We start from the raw sequence: 26424 nt of genomic DNA, 5'->3' as shown, positions 1-26424 counted from the left end.
AACATATGCAGTTAACTGCAACACTTCAACATTTTTTATTAAAAATGGTTGAGATGAATGTCACTAAAATTTGCCACTGGGTTTTTGACCCTTCTTCCTCTACCAGATGCTCATCCTGTAATTCTTGTGTTTATCTGCAGATTGCACCTATATTACATGCTACTGTCTGCAGATTTAAGAGTGAATTTACTGTCTTCACTAGTCCATCTAACAGGCTGTATTTTCTAAACACATATATATACAAAGGCACATACACACAAACAGATAAAATACACTAACTTCAGTTTCTAAGGATTTACAGTTTAGTGTTTAATGCAAGTAGCATACAGCCAGTGATACTAGTTACTCTAAATCAAAACATAATGTTGACACAATTCAAGAGGAGCAGAAGCAGAAATTAAAAAGGAAATGAACAAGAATACTTCACAAACCAGAAAGCAAATGCAGAGTTAGTGGCACACTGACAAGAGCAACTGTGGCCTGCTCTCTGGATATCTACAGTTCAGCAGATAGGTAATAAACACAAAAATTAATACTAAAGATTCAAGAACAAAGTTTGAAATTGCAACACAGCTATTAGAACATTAGAACACAAGATTCACTTGGCACAGTTATACCAAAAAAAAAAAAAAAAAAAAAAAAGCAAACAACAGAGACACAAAATCCACAAACAAGCAACAAAAAAAAAAACCACCCAGCACCCAACTACTACTGAATAGTGACAATTCAGCTACTGGACCTGCACTGCCTGTCTGCAAGAATGTTCATTCCACACATAACATTTACACACTGAAATTCATTGCATATGATAACTTTTATAAGCAATTATATAATAGCACAGGTTTTATTTCACAATTTAAATAAATTCGAGTTGCATTGACAGGTACTATAGATCAATAAAAAGATTCTATTTTTCTAAATAGCTAGATTTTGTTCCCTTTTGCCCTTTGACTCTTTAATATGCAACAAGAAGTATTTCATAATTCTTAAATATCACTGTAATGAGTACGTTTAAAAATCATCACTTCCACCATAAATTGGGCACCACCTTTATTTAATACCACTAAAATGCATGCATAGTAAGACAGATAGATCAGAAAAAAAAATGAATTTACAAGCCCTTTTTCTATCTCAAAAAGGAGGGGAGCCCCCACCAATATAAAAACAACAAACCCGGTGGTGTAATACTACTATAAGCCTCAAAACCTGGCCATAGGGAATCTCCAATTATTTTAGCTATAAGCCGAACACCCAAGCTACAAGAACCAAGACATCGTTAACGTAAAATAGTTGTTATTACGAAGACGGCATCACAAGATCAGAGCCCAATTCAGACATTTTGTACCTTGCTGCTGGGTAGTGTTACTGGAAGCATCAGCCTAATAGCCGGTTTATTCATAAGGCACGCACTAAAATGAAACAAACAGTAATTAACTGCTGACAGTGACCTAGTTAGCTACACAAGGAGCTAGATCTTCCTGTCACTCATTACAGGTTCGCCGGAATCCGACAGGAACGGTCCCGTCCGCCTGGGATGCGCGGGCGGCCGAGAGCGGGGAGCAGCGCCTCCCGCCCAGGCAGCCCCAGGCTCCCGCGCCCGCCGCGGCCCCCCGGGCCCTGCGCCGCCGGCTGCTCCCCCAGCCTCCTGCCTCCGAAGCCCTCAGGTCCCCGCGGGCAGGGCCCCGCCGAGCGGCGGAGCCGGCGTGGGCAACGCCAAGACCGCCTGCCTTCGGGTTCCCCTCCCCCGCTCCGGCAGCTCCGCACTGGGATAACGCAGCCTCTGACTCGCTCGCTGCTCGCGTCCCCCTTCACCTCCCTCTTCTCCCTCCCCCAACGCGCACACTTGATAGAAAGTCTCCTCTCGGCGGCGGGAGGGCGGTGAAATCCTTCGCTCTCCTCCCTCCGTTCTCTGTAACGCGAACGAGCCGCCGCCTTCTGTTCCTCAGCCTTGGCCAAGTCGGCGTTTTGTTGACAAGGCTCTGCCGGGCACAAAATGGGGCTGCCGCTTCCATGGGCGCCGCCATTTTGTGAGGAGCCGCCGCGCTAAGCCGGAGCCGGAGCCGCAGCCTCAGTAGCGGCGGCCCCCGGCAGCCCAGGCGCGCCGGAGCGGCGGCCGGGGTCTGTGTAATGGTTGAATAAAGTGACCCCGTCTAGGGAATCCCCAGCTGACAGTTACGTAAGGGACCGTGCGCAATTGCTGCGCTTAGCATGGAAACCCACCTAGCCCTGCTACGCAATTTGCCTATCCTCCCCTCTGCCTCCCACTCCCCTTCACACAGCACCCGGGCGAGAAAAGGGACTCACCTCCGCCGACCGCCCCTCGCGGAGGGAGGGAGACCCCCCTGCTCTGAAGGAATTTTTAGGGCATGATTAAAAACCACCGCCCTCCTGCGAAGGTTTAAGTCTGTGTAGGTATACGTGTGTGTGTGTGTGTGTCTGAAAGAGCGATTTACCCCCTCAATCGCATGTTTAAAACCTTTCTCGTTGATATTATCCTGGCTTTGGGAGTCTGACACATACTCTTGCTGAAATAGCAGAAACTCAAGAGTGTCACGGACAGGAGCTGCAGACCAGGGTCTACTGCAGGTCTAATTTTTAGGGGGAGGGGGGCCTCTTAATGCTACAGTGAGTAAGACACTCTGCATTTTCTTACACTGGAATCTGCACACGACCACTCTATCCACACACAGAGAACAACTTTGAACACAGAGTGTTAATAGGAAACCGGGGGATTGTTCTTCCTTGTCCTCCCCCTTCCCCCAAAGTGTGAACCCAGGGCAAATCTTTCCAAGCATCTTACTAAATCTCATGCCTTTATGGCTATATTCAAGCTGAAACAGCATTCGAGTCAGAATAATTTTTCTTTTTGAGAAAAATTATTTTTGAACTTAGTACATGGAGTAGAAATCACAGTTTTTCTTCAAGTACTCACTTGGGGCCATAACGTGCCATTGATTTTAAAACACAGCTCCTTGCTGACTTTAATGAGGAGTCCAAGTTAAAAAAAAAAATAACACAACCCAACTCTAAAGGCCTGATGTGGCCTTGGACTTCAGCTATCGGTTGTGAGGGGCAAATATTCCTCCAGAGCCTCTTGAACCAGAGCAGGCGCTCATCTGCAGCTGTCTGTGTGCCAGGGAAGGGCAAATGCCCACCTGGGTCACCATGAGCTTTGCCTGAGGTTCACCAGAAGTTCCCATTCACTGCTCGGGCCTTTCTCCTGTTTACCCCAAGCAGCACTGGTCTCCCTCATGGTTGTCGTGCAGGTCTTTTCCTGGGCTTCCCTGGGTGGAAAACATGTCAGGAGATGAATGTTTACAAACACTGCACACACCACAGGCACAGGGGAAAGCAGCCTGCAGTGTCCCTCCAGAGTGAGGGGCCAAGGCCTTTCTCCTCCATTGAGTTCATACTGTATGTCCTATTTATCAATATACAGGAACATATAGGTGGCTTAGACTGTGTACAGCAGTCCTAAAGCTCCTTGATTACAGGCCACAGGATCTCTGAGGGAACGAAGGGAAATAAACATTTATGGAGGGATCCAGAGCGCAGGCCGCTGCTGGCAGACCTCTCCAGGCCCCCCTTGCCGGAGAAAGAGCTCGCCATTCTCCTCTGGGGAGGTTTCAACACCTCCCGTCCCGAAACGAGGAGTTCCCGCGGCCCCTCCGGCCCAGCAGGAGGCCCCGCCGTGCCATCCGGGGCGACTTCCTGCCCTTGGAAACACCTCAGGCCCGGGCACTCGGAAAGTTTTCCCAAACTCCAAATCCACCAGTGCCCCCTTCAGTTGTTGTTTTCTCTCCCCTTGAACTCAGGGCGTGGGGCTTAGTCCAATTAAAAATTTCGGCCCCGCTTTCCAAATCCACCTTTCCTGCCCTCCCCCCTACGGCTTCCCCCCCCCCCCCCCCCCCACCGCCGCCAGCCAACGGAGAGAGGCTGATCGGCGCGAGCCTGGCGAGGGAGGGCCCTTTCCCCGGCCCCGAGCCCCGGAACAACCGGTAGTAGTCGTTTTTTTCCTCCCCTCTTCTCCTTCTCCCTCGCCTCTTTCCGCCCGGCTTTGTGTGAAGTTTGCGGCACATTGCAGATGAGCCCTTAGCGGCGAGAGGAGCCTATTGTTCCCCGCCAGGAACTGCTTGCTGGGGCTGCGCTGGCTTTTGCCTTTAGAGCTGCCTTGTGCAGTACCGGGAGCGGCCTCCGGGGTCCGCTGTGTTGCGCTCTCGTCCAGGCAGAAGCACGGCGGCCTCAGATCTTTTTGTCTGAGAGAGAAGAGAAGTGAATCCCGCTGCCGCCGCCACCGCCGCCGCCGCCGCTGCCGTAGCTGTACAGTGTGTGTGTGAGAGAGAGCGAGCGAGGGAGCGAGCGAGCGAGGGAGGGAGAGGGAGATCGCATGGAGCCGCGGCTGTAACACACACACACTGTCAATACCTCACTCCGGCTCCCCCCCCCACCCCACCACAACAGTAACCCAATTCATTGTGTGATCCAGCAGCACCATGTTGAGTCTCATGTGCAGGCTGGATCGGTTGGGTTTGTGGTGCTGAGAGAGGCAGCAGCAGCGGGAGGAGGAATTACTGAGAGGTGCCCCTCTCCCTCCCTGCCTCTTTGCCTGTGTGTTGTGTGGAGACAGGACTCGCAATTACCACACTCTCTGGGCTCCCTTATTCCTTTTAAACTTTTTTTTAACCAAGCCCCTCTCCATGGCTGATCCCCGGCCGAGCACGGGCACCTGGGTCTCTTAAAGACAAGGAGGAGCCGCGGATTGTTGTTGTTGTCGGCCGTTTTTTTTTTTTTTTTTTTTTAAATTGGATTTTATTTTTTTTTTTTACGAGAACCTTTTTTTATTACAAAAATGGCAAATTCGACGGGTAAAAACCACGCAGACCAGCGGAGAAAGGGACTCGCTTTCCTGGACGAGCTGCGGCAGTTTCACCACAGCAGAGGGTGAGGAAAATGGGGAGATGGAACGGGAGGGGGGGAGGCTTTTAAACCGACCAGATCCAACTTCCAGCCCCTTCCCTGAAGGACACGGCAGCCCCAGCGAGGGGAGAAAAGGGGGCAGAGCTGACAAGTTGTGGTGTTTTGTGTGTATCTCCTCTGGCAGGTCTCCTTTTAAGAAGATCCCCGTGGTGGGTGGGAAGGAGCTGGATCTTCACGCTCTCTACACCAGAGTCACCACTTTAGGCGGATTTGGGAAGGTGAGTGGAAGTTTTAATTTGGGTTTCCCTCCCACTAACCTCTTCCTAAAAGTCTTCTCTGACCCCCGGGGGCGGCGGGGGGAGCCGGGGTGGCCGGGAACCGTCCTATTTAAAGGCGGTTAGAGAAGGTGGGGGGGTGGAAGAAGGAAGCGAGCAGATAGGTTGGTGGCTTGGCCTTGTCGGCGGAGCGATGAAGGGGGATCGGGGGTACGGCGCACACCCCGCTCCTGCCTCCGCCGGAGCCCCTCGCCCCTGCCCCCCTTCCCCAGGAGGAGGTGACTGGGAAACAGAGGGCTCCGGTCGGCGGAAGGCAGTTTCTTTTGCTTGTGGTGGCAGCTCTGTGTGTTTCCCTCTCACAGAGGGAGAGGCAGAGAGGAGAGAGTCTGAGTGCAGTTTTAGTGCAACTCAAAATTAGCGGGCATGTTTAACATCGATAATCGGCACGGAGCATGGGCTAGGAAACGATCCTCGCAGCCGGGGGGGGCCGGGCGCTGCCCTCCGAGCCCTTCCCGGGGAAAAATAACAAAAGGGGCACCCAAGACGGTGTGTAATCAAATAGCCATCTTTAGGCTTCAAGGCTAGGGACAGAAATGTAGGCCTCAAAAGAAAGGCCTGCCTGTGTGTGTGTTTGTGTGCTGGGGGGACCCCCCGGGCCGGCTCCCCCGCGCCCCGCGGGCCAGGGGGCGCCCCCGCCACCGCTTCCCCGCAGCATTTTAAACTTCTTCGGGTTTTTAACGGACCGCGGCAGGATTTAAAAGGGGGCGACAGAGGGACTCCCGATTGGTTATTGTCCAGGCAGTAAAAACAAAAACAAACAAACCCCAAAACAATACGAACCCTCCCGGCCGCCCCCCCCACACACCTTCCCGGAAAAAATCATGCGTATATTAAAAAATAAATACAGCAAAATGCCGCTGAGAAACGGGATTATTCCCGAAGGGGGAACACCACCGACTGTAAGTAAAATATGTAGTCTTAAATCCCATATACATTCCTGTTTAGTTATTTTTATATTTTTATCTATTTACTTCATGGCAGCTTGTGGGTTTTTTGTGATGTTCGGTGTCAACGACATGTTTATGTGTACGTTGTGTATCTCGGCCTGTATGTGTTGTTTTTGACAGGTATCAGAGAAGAATCAGTGGGGAGAAATTGTAGAGGAGTTTAACTTTCCCAGAAGTTGTTCTAACGCTGCCTTCGCTTTAAAACAGTATTACTTGCGGTGAGTGCTATCAGGCTGTTGCAGTAGTATTTTTGAGTGTGGGATTATATTTGGGTTCCAGTGTCTGAATAAAAATAACCCTGCTCTTTAAAAATGCTGTAAAATAAAGCAGAAAGAACTTGTAATTCCTTACTGGTCTGGTGCAGAGATAAGTTAAATAGATAGGTTGTAGATATTTTATTTTGTATTTTACATCTAACTTTGTAGGGATCCCAAGTGTATAAACAGTATATATGTCAGAGCCATTTTTATTGATTGTTTTAGAATCACGGTACTAAAGGACTGTTACTGAGACCATGTTATTGTAGTTGCAGAAACTTAGCTTAATTTTTGGAGCACTGAAATGTGTTGATACATGTGAACTTGTTTACTGCTCAGTGGGGTCAGACATTGAATGGAAATATATCTGCAGGAAGGTGGACTGCTTTGGAGAAATTATATTGTTATCAATTACTAGCAGCCTACATTATATTTTAGAATATAAAGAGCTAACTGATTTTTCTGTTACTTGAAAAATACTAGATTTTTTCAGGTTTTAAAACAAGATTCCATTCCTTGAAATGATACAGGCTGTTTTGTGATGCAGATTATTTTTTAATGTAGCATGGAGTTCATACTGAGTATTTTAAATTACTGTGTGTGGTGCTGTTCAGTTACTAGATGGCCTTTAAAAAAAACAATTTTTATGAACTTTTGCTGATTATTCTTTGTGTGAAAGATTTTAAAATTATTTTGTGTATAATGTTTTAGGTGCTATATATAGACAAATATATTTCATTTAGAATAAAGTTTTATGTACACTGGTTAAGGAATGTAATTTTCTGAATTATATGAATGATATTTTTTCATTGCAATTAATGATAATATAGATGTGCAGTATGTACAAAAGAAGTATGGGCTTTTGGTGATCTGTTTTGGTGATCTGAGTACACACAAGCTTTATCTGTCTCTAGTTTGGCCTCCTGAATTAGGAAATGTGGTAATTGTACAGGTGCACTTTCTATTGGTTGTCCTAGATTGACTTCCAGCTTGAAGCTGTAGAGTTCATAGCACAGTGGAGCACTTATTAAGTTACAGTGATGTCTGGAAAACCTTAGGCAGATATCTGTAGTTACTGAATTTTTCTTTTTTTGGTGCTGCTAGATGATTGCTTTTAAGATTCAGACAAAGAAAAGAAATTGCCATTGTTAATAGCTTCAGTAAAGTTTATGATTGGTAGCAGGCCTAGGGATGAAGTGGGAAGCTCCACTTTAGGATGTCCTTCTCTGACTTTTTTTTTTTTTTTAAACTCTCTACTACATAGCACTGAAGTACTGAGATAAGTGTTGCTGGAGATTTGTGAGATCATAGAAACCAGTTTTTTGCTTTTTGAGTTTTTCTTTTTGACTGTGTAGTCTAGTACTTGACTAGATTTTACATACAATTTGCAAAGTGATAGTTTTGGGGGGTTTTACCTTTTCCTTTGTATTTCCATATGTTATAAGTGCTTGAATGGCCTAACTTTTTGCAGTAGAAGGTTGTATGTCATTTGTATTTTCATCTGTATTTTGAAAGCATTTATATGCTGTGACAGTTAACACAACTAATTTAGCCTTCTAATGACTATTAATTTTTAATAGACTATTTTTTAATTTAGAATCAGACATACAAAAACGTTGTTATTAGCATGAGCATGCTAGTACTGACATCATTTAACATACAGTTGATGCAGATATATAAAAATGATAACATACAAATAATTGAAGGTTTTTTTATTTACTTGGAATTTAGAAAATTGATAAACAGTTAAGATGAAGAATCTTTTCAAAATGTCTTATTGTAATCTCTGTGATTAACTTAAGCCATTCTGAAATATACTGTCAAGGTTGTTGGTGTTGGAGTTGATTGGGTTTTAGTGTTTGGTGTTTTTTGGTTTGTTTTTTATTTTATTTTTTTTTCTAAATTATTGGTTTACTCACTGTTGCTTCTCACATAATGTGTGATGTGAACTGTTAGCCAGCTGAGTTCACCTCCTTTCATGTGCAGTAATAAGACTGTGTATACACACGTGTCACTCCTAGGTTAATGTTTGTTTGACTTTAACCCAGAAGGGTTTTTTTGGAGGTGGGCAGTTTGGCTATCAGGAAAGAAAAAATACTGTAATGATAAATATGTAAAAAGGGTCTTGTTTATTTGTGGTGAGATTTTCATGAACTGCTGAGCAATTTCCCTTGGGGGAAAAGAAAAAAAAAAAAGAAAACAACTCCTCTTGAGTCTCAAGTATGGCTATAATTTTGGCTTCACTATTGTAATGACTGCAAACAAAGTCAAACAAACTGAGGCCTACCAACTTTTATATATTTTTTTTATCCAGTTGTATGTTGTGAGTCCTATGAAGTGAGGGATCTGCATGGCAGATGGGACCCTGTTGAATTCAGAGGGATTCAGTGGTGTGCACCTACATGAATACATTTGCAGATTTGGATTTGTGATGATTTGTGATGAAAGTTGCTTCTTTCTATGAAACCTCTGGCATACCACGTTCACTGAGATAAGATCTTGAGCTGCGTGGACCACTTGCTCATTTTGCTGTGTTACCTCTTGAGAATGCTGTCATTTTTACTTAAAATTACTATGTAAATAATCTAGAAAGTTGACTTACTTATGTGATGTCATTAGTCCTGTTGGCTTGATAAGACTTAATGTCCTGCAAGACAAGCATCAGGTTATGTTTTTGTAGGCAGTTGTGAAGTGTGTCTTTTTTGTTTAAGGAACTTTCTTCATTTTGACTCTTGTGGAATTTTGCTGTGTGTCTTCGGGAATGTATGTTAGGCTTCATTAAAGGTGTGAATTGTTTAAACTTCTGACAGAATTCTGATAGGTTTTATGATAGGTGATATTTGAATACATGATAGCCAATCCTGTCTACCCCTTCTCCCTTGCACTGCCCCTCTTTTCTCTCACTGGAAAAAGTTATTTATAATAGGGAAAGTCTGAAACATTCAGACCTTGTGCCTGTGTTGCTTTGAGCTGTCTGACAGGTGAAGTAATTTATGTACTGTGGTTCTTAGTGAACAGTCAAAAGCCACAGTGCTGATAACCGTTGATAGACTGTACTTGTTAATGTAGTTCTGTAAGTCTCTACAGCGTCAGAGAGTGTAATTCCCTTGGATGTAGTGCAAATTAGATGTTTCATCTCAATTGAGGTGAATTAGTAAAGCATTTTCTAAATGCTTCTCTAAAGATTATTTTATAATGTTAGTGAAAATCATATGGGGTAATAAATGTAAACATCAGTAATGTGGGTATGCTTTTACATTTTTGTTAGTTGGTAAACACGCAGTAGGTGAAAAGAAAGCTAAAATGAAATATAGCCTGTTTTTATGTTAGTGGTTGATTAGGTTACAGTCCTGCAAAGAATTGGGCTTATGTGACCTCATATGTTAGTATAAGGTTCTGTTGGTTTTCATGTGAGCATAAGCGATGCATCTGTTTCTGTTGTGGGTCTTAATCTGTTCTTGGTGAGTGAGAGACCTTGTAAACTAAATGTGTAAATGAAGTATGCCTAACTGAGTTAAAAGTCAGTTTGTTTTTAAAAGGTATTTGTCTGCAGTAAGAGAAATTATGTGAAAGGACTAAGTGTAAGGTAAAGTAAGTTTAAGTCTCAGTTATGCAGAGAATATCTGAAAGGTGGGAAGCAGGTGTATATTGTAAGCTTCTGGTAACGGCAGCAGAAATGAGTTAATATTAATTAAAGGTGAATAAGAATTTGCTGTTGCAAATATTGGGCAGGTAAGGGGAAGTCAAGGAGAGAGGAAGGAGGTCAGCTCATAAATGAGAAGTTTAATGAAGTTATAAAGGCAAGCCATTATGTTAAATTTCCTGAAGTTCCATATATAGTAGAATGAAAAAGGAGTTAAAAATCAGAACCATACGGAATAGTTACTGACAACAAACAGAGGTCATTCTTAAGAGATATGAAGATATTTGTAGTAATCTCCAAGATGCCACTAAGAAATTGTATAATAGTACTGATTCCTTAAAAAAAAAAAGGGGGGGGGGGGGGTTGGGGGTGGGAGCAGGAGCTGAAGAACTAGGTAAATTTAAGGCATTCTTTTCCTAGTAAAATAATGGCAGAAATATTAGGGAAGCAATAATAAGCAGCCTGGAATTTTCCAAGAAAAAATACTTTAAAAGAGTTTTCTTTGTTACTGTTGCTCAGTGTTTAAAATTAGTATCTAATACTGCAACAGCATCTGCAGGCAGATCAGTGAGTACAGGACTGGCTGGCTTGCCAGATCTGATTGCAGGTTCAAGGCTCCAGTGGATGAAGAGAAAGTTGTAGCTGTAGTAATACTGCACATATTTTCTAAAATTCAAATACATCTCAAAATCTCTCATTAACAAATTATTTATGTATGTGGATAGAAAGAAAAATTTGTTGAGGGACCATAAACAAAAATAGAGCAGCGTATAAAGAATAGACTTGGTGAGTCACAGCAGTTTTAGGTGCTAAAAGAGTAACACCAGTGCTTACATATGCATGTAATAATATAAGTTTCACCATTTTAGGCATATTTAGTGTCTGGATTGATGAACTTTATAAGAAAATGCATAGTAGAGTTGTAACATTAGCAGACATTGGTAGTGGGAAGAGTTAAACACAGGTCAGGGCAAAAAAGGTTATCTAAAGAAATTAGGCACATTGTTGGAAAATACAAATGAGATTTAGTTTGGAAAATACAAGCTAAAACAGTTGAGGGACAGTAATCCAAAACAGGTATTCATTGTGAGGGAATAACCTGGAAAGCAGTATTGCTGAAAAAGGGATAGGAGTGATACCATGGTCCTGATAATCCTGCCAGTTGTGTGCACCCAACTCTCTTTCATATGAAAGGGATTTGTGCATGCTTCTGACGGGAAGAACAGGCCCCAGTTTGCAATATGATACACATACTTTGTAAAAATCAGAATGAGTTTAGGTTGCATCCACAGAGGCACTGAACAAGTCGAGATGAGTTCTTGTAAGAGATTGTGTGACTGACTGTATTTGGAGTACTGTTCTACTTTCAGAAAGCCTTAGCAACAGGTGGGGCAACTTAACAGAAGCTTAGAGAAGAGCAGCAAGATGTTAAGAAGGCTGAAGGGACTAATTGATTTAAAAAAAAAAAAAAGGGATTTGAGAAATAAGTATGTTTTGCTTGGCTAAATTAACATTTTGGGTGAGAAGGGGAAATGGTATCTTACAAGCATTTTGAAGGGCCTAAATATTTAAAAGGGAGATAATTTTAAATAAAATAAGAGGCTGTGTGAATGTGTAAGTTGAGGGTGAAAATTCAGAGCAGGCAGCAGCACAAAAGCCCCAAGATACACCTGCATACCTGCTGAATAGCATGCCAGGCAGAGAAGGGGGACACGCACACGATGGGTCATTCAGAACTAGCCCGGTCAGGACATTAGTACATGTGCAACAGGTAATGAGCCCAAGAAATGGCAGAGAAACGGACCAGATGACCTTACAGGTTTTGTCCATCCCTGAATAACACTATAATGAAGGCTTTCACCTTGCATATCTACAGACTTCTGTTGCAGTGCTGCAGAATTTACCTATGGTATCTGTTACATTTCATTTTGTCACAAATCCTGCAGTCATTGACAAGACAGGAAACAAATACATAGATGACATTTTTATGATTTCTTTTCTTAAATTCCCCCCCCCCCCCCCCAATATAAGAACTGTAATCTGTGTTTAGTCAGATATCTGAGGCCTTGCTTTTAAGTCTGAAGAGAATATTTTACATAGTTGGAGGGGGAATTTTTAGTTGTACCGTAATAATAACGGTCAACATACAATCAAGACTAGTTACTGTTAATGCTACAAAGCTTTATTTAAGGAAATTAAATATGTTGTTAAAATCTTAGAATGTCTCTCAATAGAAGTTACTTACTTGCATGGGTGTTGTCAGAGTTGCTGGGAATCTGCTCAAAAGAAAATAGAACTTTCACAATACTAAGTTTGCATTAGGCCTCTTCTGAGGAGAACAAGTTGCAGGTGAAAGGAAACTTTTTTTTGCTCTTTCTTACAGTTATGTTGTGGTAGTAGTCACTATGTAGATGAGCTTGGCCTCTACCAGATTTTCTGAGCTTTTCCTTCAGGACTCTGCTTTACTGCTGAAAAATGTTATGAAAAATCAGTGTGATGAATGTTAACATATTTTCTCTTCCTGGTTATTTTCTTGCAAGCTTTTTGTTAGAAATGACTGCTGCTAAGCTGAACTATATTGGTTTCTTTGGGGAGGGGTAAATGTTGTTCTTCAGTTTTAATACAGAATTCTGGTGGTTTAACTTGAAAGCTTAGCTAGACGGATGTCAGAACTAATAAATTACAAAGAGCAAGTTTCAGGTAACACTGTAATAACTGGGGTGACTTACAGGACTTACTGAATCTTCTAATCATTGGTGGAAATTTATATGTTGTGATCATTTTCTAATATGTAACTGAAACAATATCAAAATTAATTTATGCTTTAAAATTAATAGCTGTGGTAACATCTTAGGTTTGAATAAACTGTAAGCATATTACAAGAAGATCAAGAATGCATGTGGAATGCAAGGATATTGCTTTTTTCCTTGTGGAGTAAGCCTGGGCTAAGAAAAGGTTTTTCTGATTATTTTATTTTAGAGCCAGTAGGCTTTAATTACTTTGCTTATTTGCAGTCAAATCTCAATCGATAAGACTTCCGTACTTTTTTTTTTCCTAACCCCTTCCCCACTTTCCCAAGTAATGAAATAGAAAAGTATAATTTGAAATAGGAAAGTATAATTTGAAAAAGAAAAGTATAATTTATTAAGTTTTACAGGTGAGATACTAGAGGTACACAGAGGTTCAGATTGGTACTTTTATAGTGCGTGTCAAGTAGGAATGATGTACAAATACAGTAAAATTACCTTTTATTTTTTCTCTCTTTTAATTTCTTATTCCTGAGCCTTAGTTAAACTGGTCATAAAAGGGGCTACTGTTATTTACTGTCTTTTCAAATTCTTCCTTAATCAATAGCTGAGGAAGCATGATTTGAAAAATAAAATAGGATAATGTTATGTTCTGTGGAGAACTGAACACTGGGTATGTAACAGATTATGCGAATGGATTGTTTGTAGTTTGTTTTGCTGTGTTTTGTTTAAAAATGCCTTTTTAGAGTGTCAAGAGTAGTGTCTCGCACCTTAGATTGGACTACTTAGAGTAACTGTAGTACCTGTCCACTTTATTAGAAAACACATAGTTCATAGAGGGAATTTGGTATAGGCCAGAGATCACATTATCTTGTTTCTGGTTACCAGTCTGATACATATTTATTCTGTGGCCTTAGTTAAATCATTTGCCTTCATTTTATTCATATTTATAAAGTGGGTATACTGTTGTTTGTTTACCTCTCAGGGAAGTGTGAGACTGTAAGCTCTTTAATGTAGGAATTGTGTCTCTTCATGCTTCTATGTTATATCTTAAATATTTGAAAATTAATATAAATAAGGAATAGATGAGGAAAATAAAACTATTCATAATCTTGTTTGCCCTCTGCAGTGTTGAGAAGCAAAAATTACAGCACAGATGAGAGGAAGAACAATCTTTATTCCCAAGGGAATAAATGAACTTGGGATACCTAAGCAGGGAAATATTGGAATGATTGAAAGAAAGAAGCTTATTTTAAGGAAGGATAATAAAACAGCAAGATGGTACCCACAGTAGTGAGCTTAGGCTTTGCCTGAGGTACTAGATTAGTGAGCTAGGTATCAGATCTAAAATACAGTCTCCTTGGAGCAACAAGTTCAAGTCTAAGCAGACCTGAATTAGATTTTCAGCAATAAGGTACTGACACTGAGTTCTCTACTTCTTGTTTTCCTATCTTTAAACTGAATGTGTGTGCATTTAACTCCAGATATATTATACCAAGCTAGCTATGCTGCAAGAGGGATTGCATACTATTATAATAGAGCAGAGTTCTGTTGAGTGATGCATTGGAGCATGTTTGTCTGCAAGAGTGAGCTGTGTTCATACCATTTTCCTTTTTTATTGGTGTGGGAGGAGCAACTGTTCAGATTAGTAGTCTTCCAGAATACTTTACAAGTGTTACTTGTCAATCCATAGCTGCCTAAAATACATAAAAATCCTGTAAAGTAAGGGGATCATTCTGTTTCAGAGAGAAGTTTCTCTCACAATATTTGCTGTACTTTTTGTGTTTGTTTTGTGAAGTTTGGATGGGTCATACTTAAGCATGTGTTTCTCCATTGTTAGGTGCTGTGACATCTGCTGGTTGGCCTCTGCCTCCCAGTCCAAAGGTTGTTATGCTTCCATGATAATCCATGTGTAGAGATTCTCAGCTCTGTAAATCACTAAATCATATGACTAACTTGGAGTAGGTCAGTTGAAGTTCTTTCAAGTGCTGTAACAACCTCTGTTACTGGGACATAACGTGTTGGGGTAACTTTTTGTTTGGGATACATCCCAGGGGCTTAATTAATCTAAATGAAAATCATTTACTTCAGGGGTAAATCTGGCATGTTCTGAGTATACTAACAATTATTATGATGTAGGATAAGTGTAGACACCTTGTGTGCATTTGTTTTTTAAGAAGTGTAACTATATTAAAAGAAAACTTGTGGAAATAAACTTGGGAACAGTTCTTCCCTTACATGGTTATTTTCCTCAGGAGTACCTGGATTTTAGTGACCTCAATTAAGTTATGTAGAACTCAGGCAATTTCCAGGTAAACAGTGCCATGTTCCAGAATTCACGCATGTCCTATGTAATTTTGGAGAGGATAGCAGAGCTTTGAAACACTGGAGATTACAGAGCTGTTTCTTGGACGCTTTTTTCCCCCCAGTACCATTTATAAAAACCTGGGAAAATTCACATTTCTAAAAGTATATGTGCATATAATGCTACAGTTGCATAATAAATACCTGGGGGGGGGGGGAGAACCCACCCCCAAAACCAGGAATGACGTCATTTAAGTGTGAATGTGCAACCTTAACTTTGTCTCTAGAGAGTATTCTCTAGAAATAGGGAAATAGGAATAAATTCCATGGTAGTATTAATCTTTTGTATTGCTCTGAGATACCTTTCTACCCCAATTCCCAGTATATAAACGGATAGTTCTGACTCATTGTTCAACGTGGTAATTGATTAATCTCCTTATTAGTTATTTCGAAGGAGATTTTTAGTGTGCTTTCTGGGCATCCTTTCCCCACTTATTTGTTCCATGATGTTACTTACATGGGCCAATTCAGAAATCCTTTCTGTTGCTTTGGGCTGAGGGGGTTTTGCTGTTGTGATGCTGCTTACCCTGACTGCCTAGCTCATAGGTCTTTTTGTCTCATTCTCTGCTAATCATCATTTTATCAGTCTCTGACTGCAGGCTGAAATTCATCTTCTGTTCCTTTGCCCCTTGATGTCTGTACCCATTGACTGCACATGGAGTATTTACTGTAATCAAATTAATTCCTGATTGTAAAATTGAAGGAAAGAAAAGGTGTATGCAGGTAAAAGGGCAAGAGGACAAAGCACTAAATGTCAGGTGCCTAGCAACAGTAAAATACTGACTTTTACAGCAAAACAGTAATAGATTCCATGGTACCTGAAAAACAACTCTGCAGCAGTGGACATGCAGAATACACAGGATTCATACAAATATATCTAAAGGGTATTTCACACACCTGAAAAATGTGTTTTCAGGTACTCTGCAGACCCAGTCAGGCATTGCATCATTGGTGTGCATTTTGCTGCTTCTTCCAAGGTCATTTTTCTAACTCTAATGTATAGAAATGTATATTTAGTTCCTTTTTTTTAGTGGAATTTTTGTTTCTGAGTAGTTACGTGGAAAGGCTAACCCCCCGTAGTGAATTATTGTGTTTAACTGGATTTGAAGAGTATACAAGGCTGTAACTACCATACAGCTTGGAATACTTTCAGTAAGCATTTTTTTTTTTTAGTGCTTCAGACTACTTTATTTCCTTCAAACTTAGCTAAACTTGTTATTCTGTTTAATGCCAGGTGCTTCCCATTTCTATAACATGAGGTATTAATTAGAAAGATGTTATGTTAGTGCATATGGGATCATAGTAAAAGCATAAAAGGTTAGAAAATCAAAATACTCGGTGACAATGGCTTCCTTGCATTTAGTATTGTTTTCTTACTATAGTCAATATACTGTTATTACTGAAATAGGTATATTCCTAGAAAGGTCGCCTTTGTCAGAGATGAATACAAGATTTTTTTTCTTTTTAGGTTTTTTTATTACCAGTACATAAATCCCATTTTTCTGTAGAAGCTTTCATTCTCCTAAGAAACAGTTTAATTGTACTTTAAACAGAGTTAGTCCAGCTGTAGAAGAAAGTGCTTATTAAGTAAGATCAATGAAAAAAGTGACTTAATCTACCGTTCTACATGTAACTGTAAACAAACACCCTTTAGCTTCCCTAAATACATGGATACATTTCTGTATGGATGTGTGATGCACTTTAAAATTATGATTGTCCATAAGTTTATGTGCCTGGTAGAAAGCAAAAATATTTTGTTAGTTTTATGATGACTTGGTGCTTCCATAGGTCTGCTGTAAGAGTTGTGCTTGTAGACTTTAAGCCATGTGGAATTCTCTCTAGATGTGCTTAGGGGCGGTCTCATCCCTCTTCAGAGCTGGGCTGAAATCCGTGGCATCCTGTGTCAGTCCTGCAGTGTGCCTGGTGTAAGAGCCAGACCATGTATATTAATACATAATGTGCCTGCTTTAGCAAGGAAAGAAACTAAAAAAAAAGTGAAATCAACAAAGATATATTAAAAACTTAAGAGTGTTCATTTATTTAGTTGTCTCCAGGAGGTCTTCGCATGTAAAAGAAAGTTGCAAACTCAAGGTTTGGTGGTTGTTTTCTTTTTAAAGAGTTTATGAAAGCAGCAGGAGTTGTTTTTTGTATGAGTAAATTAATTGAAGCTTGGTTTTTTTGAGGGGAGGAGGAGGCTGCTTGGTGATCTAGCTAAGTAAGGAAAACAAGAAGCTGTTACGATTATTTATTGTTTTCAGAAAATTATAAAAGAATTTACACTTTATTATAATTTCACTAGTATAGTGGGTTCTGTAATATTGCTGACTTCCAGTACTCAAAGTCAAAGTAAGTATGATTCAGACTAAATAATGGTGGAAAGTCATAGTGAAGTAGATACAACATAAATATGATTGTTAACATATGGTGTAACACAGCAGCAATGTAAATGTACAGAACTGTTGGTATGATTGCCTTACTAGATGAAACTCTAAAGAATGCATTGTACAGGATTCTGCTGTAGAAGACCACCACGTGGAAGTGACTGTCAGGGCTGTGTCTTTCTTCAAGGCTTTTTTGGTTCAGATGATACATGTTTACTATGGTTTGTGGCCTCAGAGACTTCATGCATTTCTCGACTTGGCAGCTGCCTATTGAGAAAATGCACATCTCCAGGCAGTTGTTTGATCCAAATGTGCAACTTGGAGCTCTAAAGTGCATGGGGACTACTAGGTTGGTGGCCTGGTGGTAGAAGACGCTTGTACTCTGAATAGACACTGCTCTGAGTAGCTGAATAGTCTGCTATCCAGCTGAGAGGCATATGTTAATTCTGCCTCCAGTTGGGCCAAGCTGCTTCTCCTGTAGGCCAAAGAGGGAAGACAAGGCATCTGGGGGTATTTTAGTGAGTGGGGGAGAAAAGGTCCTTTGGGCACAGGTAGTTGAATTGCAAAGAGAAGGAATGTGAATATAGAGTGAGCTGGGTGCATTCATGGATTGAGTGAGGAGACAGGAATGTGGGAATGTTGATGGAGAGAGAACACTGGAAGGGCGGATGGGGTGGATACTGTAGACGGAAAAGGAAGGGTTATGTAATCTAATGCTGAGAAGTTAGTCTTCAGTTGTCAACTCCCTCATTTAAATTGGTCACTGGATATTAACTGACTTGTGGCCCAGATGCTGGGCTGCTGCTGAGTTAAGGCTGTCATTATTTATAAAGTGCTGAGTGGTCTCTGACTTGAATTGTACCATCTGCTTTCTACAGTGAAGTTGTGACTTACTGATACAAACCTTGTAGTAGTTCTTCTGCATCTTTCTTGCACTACCACTGCTGCATGAACAGAATTACTTTCTGTTCTGTTAGTTTATATTTTTCATTAACACTGAATTTACCATTTTCATTTTGGTTTAAAGAATCTGTCATCATCACAATTACTTTTATCCTTATATTAGAATATCATAAACACATACAATTGCATATAATCAAATAAAGGATTTTATCTCTTACTTAAATAGCTTGCAGGGAGAAAGGTCTTATCTTGTAAAGTATTTCTTCACAGGAATTATTGCACTTAAGAAAGCTAAGGAGGATACAATTGTGGAACAGTAAGGGTTTCTTCAAATGCTCCTGTAACTGAGAAAAGTAGTAATGTTTATGAATATTTTGTATGCTCATTTGTTAAGAAATGCATAACTTTTATTACATATGTATATATTTCATATACAAGACTGGATGCCAGCTAAAGTTTGGGGTGGGTTGCATGGACTTTCTCTCCTAATATTACATTTATGTTAAGAATTAATTTTCAACAGGAGACAAAAAGATGCAATAGAATAAACATTCAAGAATCCTAAGAACTTTTTTTATTCTACCTACAAAGATTTAAAAATCAGGTTTGAATTTTACAGGTGGAAGTAGGTGCAAAGTACTGGGGTTTTTTTGACAGTTCTTGATCATATGTGATACAAAACTGTTGCTTGTCCTGGGCCTTACTCTTGTGTAATTTAGAAAGAGGACTTTTAAACTCTGCCTGCTATAAGCAGAATATATAGAAAGGCTGTTGCTTAAAACGCCAAGTTACGGCATGCAAGTTGTTCTGATCCAAACAGCTAGTGGGTAGAGGGCAGGTGAAACGGTCAAAAGATGTGGACAAACTGTTTTTAATGTAACTCTGCAGTTTCTGCCATGCTGTATCGATACTATCATACAGCTACACAGTTGTTTTTTCTGCCATGATTAAAATTATTTTTGCTATTAAATATTTTTTTTTTACAAAAAATAATGTAATTTTGTGTTTAACAACAGTGCTTATAGCCGCTTGTTTTTGAGCTGTCAGCCACGCTGATGTCTCCAGAGAATAAAACCAGCACATTATTTAAATGGTGTACATATCTCCTTTCTCTGCCTCTTGCTCTAACTCAGTGCATAGAGGAGGGTTGAAAAAGAGTGTAGGTCGTAATTCTTGCTTGCATAGTACATCAGAAATTATTGCTGTTATCTTACATAGCAGCTTGTGATATTCTTTTTCAAGCGGACAGACCTGCTGTCACTTGAGTGGCTGCTGTGCTGCTGGTGTTCCCCCCCAGTAGTGATATGAGCTCTACTTTTGGGCATTTGGTGGTGGTGAAGGCTTGTTTTGTTTCATTTTAATTGTAGAGATCTCCTTTCATGGAGACTTACATCAGGATTCTACTGACTGCTTTAGCTGTAGAGAGACAAGATAGCAGATTCTAGTCTTGAATTGCCTAGTTCTGCTCTTGTTTATTTATTTGTTTTATTTTTAAGTTACTCATATTGCCTTCTAGTTAATTTTCTGAAAGGAGAGGGGGTTTTATTTGCCTTCAGTTTAAATTTCTAGAGGTTGTCATGCATACCTAGGGAAGTCCCATTCTAAGAGTAAGCAGGAAGAGCACAGAGAATATAGGAGAAAAGGACTCCACACATTTAGACAAATACTCTTTCTTGATACTTTCCCTCGTTCCACCACCCCCTTCCCCCCAGCCCCCACCAATAGTTTTTACTACAGTAGATCACATCTTGTCAGTTAGGTGATTTTTCAGGGCTGCTTGTCTTTTTGGCAGTTACTTACAGATAGAGATAAATAGGGGCTTTGGCTAGTGCTTAAACTGGAGCAGCAATTTAACGAAGAAGATCAAATTAGTAAAAACTTTAAAAGGTCTCAGAGTTGTATGCATGTGGATACTAAATGAGGAAGAGAGAAAGATCAGAGGATCTTGGGGAGTGTAAAAATGGAGATACATGATGATGAAAGAGGTTGTTATTTTTGCGGTACTTTCAACAAAGCTGAGTAGGGATGTTTTGCCAGGAGTGGTCCTAGAACAGGGAAGCTTTCACAGTCACAGGTTGTCATGTAGTATGTTTGTATATATATAGATTTTATATGCAGAAAGCATAATAATTGAGAGAACAGTACGCACTGATGATCAAGAAGGCAATTAAAGGCAGATTACAGTGTGGAAAGTAAAATAGTAGGGTTCATCAAAGGATGATTCCAAAAGTTACAGGTGATGAGAGAGGTAGATTTATGGGGTAGCATGAGTGCAGAAGAGACTGGATTATGCTTGAAAACATTTCCCTTGACCATAAGAAATTCTTGTATAATCATGACACATAATCAAAGAAAATTATGATACTACCATGAGGATATTTGGTGAAAAGAGTACAAATAGCATAGAGTTAATAATAATTACACAGGAGCTACATGGCTGATGATGAGCAATATAAAACCAACAGTTCAGAGTGTGTAAGAAAGCAGTTGTAAAGTGCTGCTTAGGAAATTTTGTAACATTCCATCAGTAAGGGAACAAGAGAATCATTAGTACAGATTTGGACCTTTTGTCAGAGAGGGAATGAAGAGACAGTTGAAAACAAATACTGTTAAATTAGATTCTGCCAAGGCTCAAATCCTTGATAGATTGGCATCTCTTACAGTGGGAACAGAAATGCCTGAAAAGAAGATGAAAAGTTCCAGGAGTCATCTGGTAGGATATTTGAGGCATTATTTATGTAAAGTTTTGTATTTATTTCCTTATAGCTAAGTTGTTTGGGTGGGTTGGTTGGTCTGGTTTGGTTTGGTTTTTGGTTGTAGTTTTTAAGAAGTAATTCAGATGGTACTAAAAAAAAGTTTTTCAGAGAACTGATTAGAGTTTCTGTTCATTTTTTCTACTTTTAAGCTGTATTTTGCTGTTACGGACTTCTCTTAAATTTTCAGCGCTGATCAGTTCAAAGACCACAACTGTGGTATATGGCAGTAACCAAGCTCCTGCTATGCAAGGCAAGATCCTCCTCCCTCAGAGGAAGGAAATACCATAGAGATATGTTTCTGCAGGGTCATGCCAATGAACAACAGTACTTACTTGCTGGATGTGACTGATATTTTTTCTTTACCTTTTTCCCTTTGTATCTCAATCTTCATGTCTCTTTCTGAGCACGTATGTACAAATTTTAATGTGGATATTAATTGAGGAGTACAGACCCTACAAGAGAGAGAAAAATAAATGTTGATGTGTGAAATCAGATCATCTCCCTCTTAACCTTTGTCAAAAAAAAAAGGAAAAAGGTATGCTTTTTATCAATAACACCTATGTTACTGAGCAAGTGGCACCTTCTAAAGTGAATGGTTGTCCAACTCTTTCACATACTGTATTAATACTTCAGAATTTTAAAACTAGTTCTCAGCTGTCAACTGCCTCTTGGTATAGTCTCTGTAGCACCCTGCTTTTCTTAATAATCAGGGTTGAAATGCAATCTATGGGTGGAGTCACATCATATTCCATTTCCAGTTGTGTGTACTTTGACCTGTAATTGTGAGGTTATCAGTAGAGAAACACAGTCCTGAGTCTGAACTGATACAGTTACCTAACTAGAAGTTTGAGAACTACTACCACAAATGTTTCTCACTCTCATGGTAAGACAGATGTAACTTTATCTTAGAAAATATTTCATACTCATATTCAGTAATGCAGTGCAGTATCCCTATAGTTAACGAGACTTTTTGGTAGGAGCACCTTACAGAAGGTATCTGGTTGAAAGGGTGTTTATTTTCATGTGCTGTAGTTCTTGCCCTGAAGGTGGCAGGCTTGTTTTCACTTAAAGTACAAAATGTTATTTATAACAAATGTTGCTTGACTCCAAATGGATTGTTGGAGTTGTATTTTGCAGTTGTATAACAGGTGTAATATTTCATACCCAAGAAATTTTATTTACTTAAATTCTTTTTGAAAGGTTCTTTAATGAAAAGGAAATTATGGTAGTGAAAGACTACTTTAGCAATGGAAGAACTTCACTGTGGGCTAGCTGGTAGTAGGTGTTTTGTATCTGTGAGCCTCCATCTTAGAAGTATGGATTCAAGAAATTTTTCTCACCAAGGTGCAGTTTCTCAGCTTGGAGTAGGAAGTTTTAATATGTCCTGTCTCATTATGTTAAAGTGTTCTAGAAGTTTTGACTATAATTAGAAACTTCTTTTGGCCAAGGTAGTAGTTGTATTTCTGTGTAGATAAATTAAAACTTAAATTCTAGTGTCCTGATTAATCAGAGATACAGTTACCACCAAATTTTAAAGACACACATTGTGCTGCAATAATAAAAATATCTCTGAAGTGAATCATATATTTAAATGTATTATTATTTGCAGGTTATGGTTGGCATAATAGAATTTTACGGTAGTACAGTTTTAGTACTTGTATCACAGTGACTTGTACTGTGATACTCTCTGTAAAATGGGTTGGAGGGAAAACATTCTCATTAGCATTTCAAGAAAAACCTTAAACTCTGGAAAAATTTTGAACAATTTGGAGCAATTAATTTACCTACACTTAAAATAATATGGTTTAAGAAGAGTAATTTTCCTTTGTTCCAAAAATGTGAGAAGCACTTACTTGAGGGACAATTTGTAGAATTACTCTAAAATTAAAAGGATAAGGATTCTGTTCTTCTGCTTTCATTATTTATGGTTGTGGACAGAGGTAAGTTGCCTTACATTAACCTAGTAGAAAATCTGATAGCAGCTCCTTACCTCTTCCATTATAGTGATTTCAGACTTTACTTTCCAGAACTGCTTTTGGCTGTAGCAGAGTACAGCAGTTTGGCAAGGTCAAGGTCCTATAGTTAGAGAACACGTTCTGATTTGTCTGCATTTTAGCTAGTTAAAATTGTCTTTCCCTTTTTCTCTCCTTTATTTGCATTCTTCAGGTTAATTGGACAGCATGTCAGAATGATAAGTAAATAGAAATGGCACCTGTGCCACTGTCAAAAGAGCAAGGAGTAACATGCTGTAGCCATGATGGTACGTTAAGTTCTCTTCGGGACTCGGGAGTGGTGATGGTAGGGAAAGAAGAGTTTGGTTTTTCTGAAGACCTTTCTTGTTCTGATTTTTTTTTTTCGCAGTTGTGCTGGTTTCCCCTTTTTAAGCACAGGAAACTGAACAAATACCATGGACGTTTCCCATCTTTTGAGCAGGGGGAGGAGGAGGCTGGCTTCTATCTTCCCTAACTCATCTTTTGATACTAAGAGCTCATGACTCTTGTCTGGAATGATTACTTTCTACTTAATCCCTAGTACTATTGGTCTGTTGGAAAAATTAGTAATGCCTTGCTTTATAGTTTTCTTATTTAGAATCATAGAATAGTTACGTTTGGAAAGGACCTTAAGATCATCCAGTTCCAACCCCCCTGCCATGGGCAGGGACACCTCACACTAAACCGTCTCACCCAAGGCTCTGTCCAGCCTGGCCTTGGACACCGCCAGGGATGGAGCATTCACAACTTCCCTGGGCAACCTGTTCCAGTGCCTCACCACCCTCACCCTAAAGAACTTCTTCCTTATATCTAATATAAACTTCCCCTGTTTAAGTTTTAACCCACTACCCCTTGTCCTATCACTACAGCCCCTAATGAATAGTCCATCCCCAGCACCTCTGTATTCCCCCTTTAGACACTGGAAGGTTGCTATGAGGTCTCCACGCAGCCTTCTCCAGGCTGAACAATCCCAACTTTGTCAGCCTGTCTTCATAGGGGAGGTGCTCCAGTCCCCTGATCATCCTCATGGCCCTCCTCTGGACTTGTTCCAACAGTTCCATGTCCTTTTTATGTTGAGGACACCAGAACTGTACACAATACTCCAAGTGAGGTCTCAGGAGAGCGGAGTAAAGGGGCAGGATCACCTCCTTTGACCTGCTGGTCATGTTCCTTTTGATGCAGCCCAGGATATAGTTGGCTTTTGGGCTGCGAGAGTACATTTCTTTTTAGGAAGTGAGGTGTAACAGGAGTTTGTGTTTAAAGCAAACAAAAACCACCACAACCACCAAACCTGCAGAATTTAGGAAATGTCAGAAGTATTTACCTGACTTGGAATTTAGCTGCTTTCTTTAGATGAGTCAAGGCTTCCCCCACAGTTCTCAAATGTGCTCTGAGTTGATGCTGGATACAGAAAGGGGTAAAAATAGGGGACCATTCATCTAATTTCTTAGAAACTTCAACAAGGTACCAAGAACAGCTGGTTTTGCAGCATAATTTTAAGTAACTTTAACAAGCATATTTTTGCTACCATTTTTTTACATGATACAAAACAGTAAAATTCTACTGAGAAAATCTGGAAGGTAAAGTGGAAGAAGTTTATCTACCTGTTCTAAGCTGTTCAGTGGTATATAGTCCAAGAGCTGTATTCACATGCACTGCTGAAAGGTGAAGTTATGTTTAAAGATAAGACAAAATACAGGTAGTCTCTTTTCTTTACTATTGTCTTTTTTAAAAAGAATGTAAAAACAAACAAAAAAACCCACAACAGTACATGCTGACACTTGGGCTTTTCACAGAAGCACCATTATAAGTGCTGTGAAATGGAAGAACATCTAATGCTTTCTAGAGACATTTGGGAAGGAAAAAAAAGCAGGGAGAATATAGTTTGGGTATTTCTAAAGTGTGTTTTATAATAGGGAATATTTGCAGAAAAATAAAACCCTTGCTAGGATTAGTCTGTTGCTTTTTTTTCTTATCTAATACTGCAATCCCTGATGATGGTATCACACATGGTGCCTGTGCAGAGTATTACGATAGGGTGATTTGGGATTATGTTTTCATACAAGTATAGGAACGATGGGAGTGTGTAATGCATTTTCACAAAACATTAGTATTGTGAGTTGATAACTTGTGGTTTAGAAGCAGTGGCAAGTTGGAAACAGCTATGGTAGCTGAATAAGTTAGTCTCAGAAGTCAGCCTAGTAGTTGTAAACTTTTCATAATGCAGTTAATTGAAAACAATATTAATAGATTGCTAAAGTGAAGCACAATAGCATCTACTTTATCTGTGTGGTAGTTTCTTATATATGGCACTTTCAAAATCTAAGAATTGTAATGTTTTGGGTAACATTACATAATATACGCTAGTAAATAATTTTTTAATTCTTTTCTGTACTTAACTAAGACAACCTGATTTAAGGCCTCATGATAAACCTCTTATGTAAATAGTTAATTGTTCAGGATGCAGCAGATCAGGGAGGTTAATTGTGGGTTTGGGGTATTTTTCCTTGCAAATGGAAAATTGGAAGGCAATAGTGGAAACGTATGACAGAGGAAATAAATTGAACTCATGTTTTCAGTTGAAGGACCAGAAATCTGTTCCTGTGTATTTAGGGAGGAATCTGTTTGATCACATTTGCCTATAATGGAACAGAATAGACTATCTGATTGTGTTGGTATTAGTGTCAGATTATAGATAGGATGACAAATGCTGCTTGTATGTCATTTTATGCTTCTCTGGTAGTGAGGCCACACCTTTAAGACAGGGCATCTTTTAAACTTGAAACACCTGTAGAACTAGTTGCTCAATTATATTTAATTTCCAACACTGAAAGAAGTGTGGTTTTTCAATGACTTCCATTTTTCATGAGGCTGTGATGTGGTTTTGAGTACTTCAGGTGAGGGGAAAATAAGGAAGTTCTGCAGTAGTTGTTTTATATTTTTTTTAATGATGTTTGATAGTTGCCTGCATGAGGTATAGTTAAAAAGATGAAATCAAAGATGAATATTGCTGATTTCAGTTAAACGTGGACATCATTAAAAGGGGAAGATTAAGCTGTAGGAGACTGAAACTTTAGTGGAAGTTACAGCATTTCTGCAGCATCTAGAACTTAATCTCTTTCAGTGAACATTTTATTATGGCGTATGTCAGATTTAATGGAAGTTATGTCTAGTTACAGTTAT

General features: G+C 39.9%; 1 protein-coding gene across 2 annotated transcripts in view; it reads left to right on the top strand.

Moving 5' to 3' along the window:
* The first annotated feature begins 4401 nt into the window (after positions 1-4401).
* The window catches only part of ARID2 (AT-rich interaction domain 2), a 106027-nt gene continuing 84004 nt past the window's right edge, over positions 4402-26424 (top strand). The window contains exons 1-3 of one of the 2 annotated variants that reach the window (XM_057425489.1): positions 4402-4941; positions 5102-5195; positions 6320-6417. In XM_057425489.1, the coding sequence (XP_057281472.1) occupies positions 4850-4941; positions 5102-5195; positions 6320-6417 (284 nt within the window). In that variant the 5' untranslated portion in view covers positions 4402-4849. The other variant, XM_057425488.1, reaches the window with a different exon arrangement.

This window comes from Pezoporus wallicus, unplaced genomic scaffold (assembly GCF_028554395.1).
Source record: "Pezoporus wallicus isolate ANWC-B61680 ecotype Strahan unplaced genomic scaffold, APGP_CSIRO_Pwel_v1 contig_4722, whole genome shotgun sequence".
Classification (NCBI taxonomy): Eukaryota; Metazoa; Chordata; class Aves; order Psittaciformes; family Psittacidae; genus Pezoporus; species Pezoporus wallicus.
Note: the sequence above shows the minus strand (reverse complement) of the source record. Positions and strands in the feature narration are given on the sequence as shown.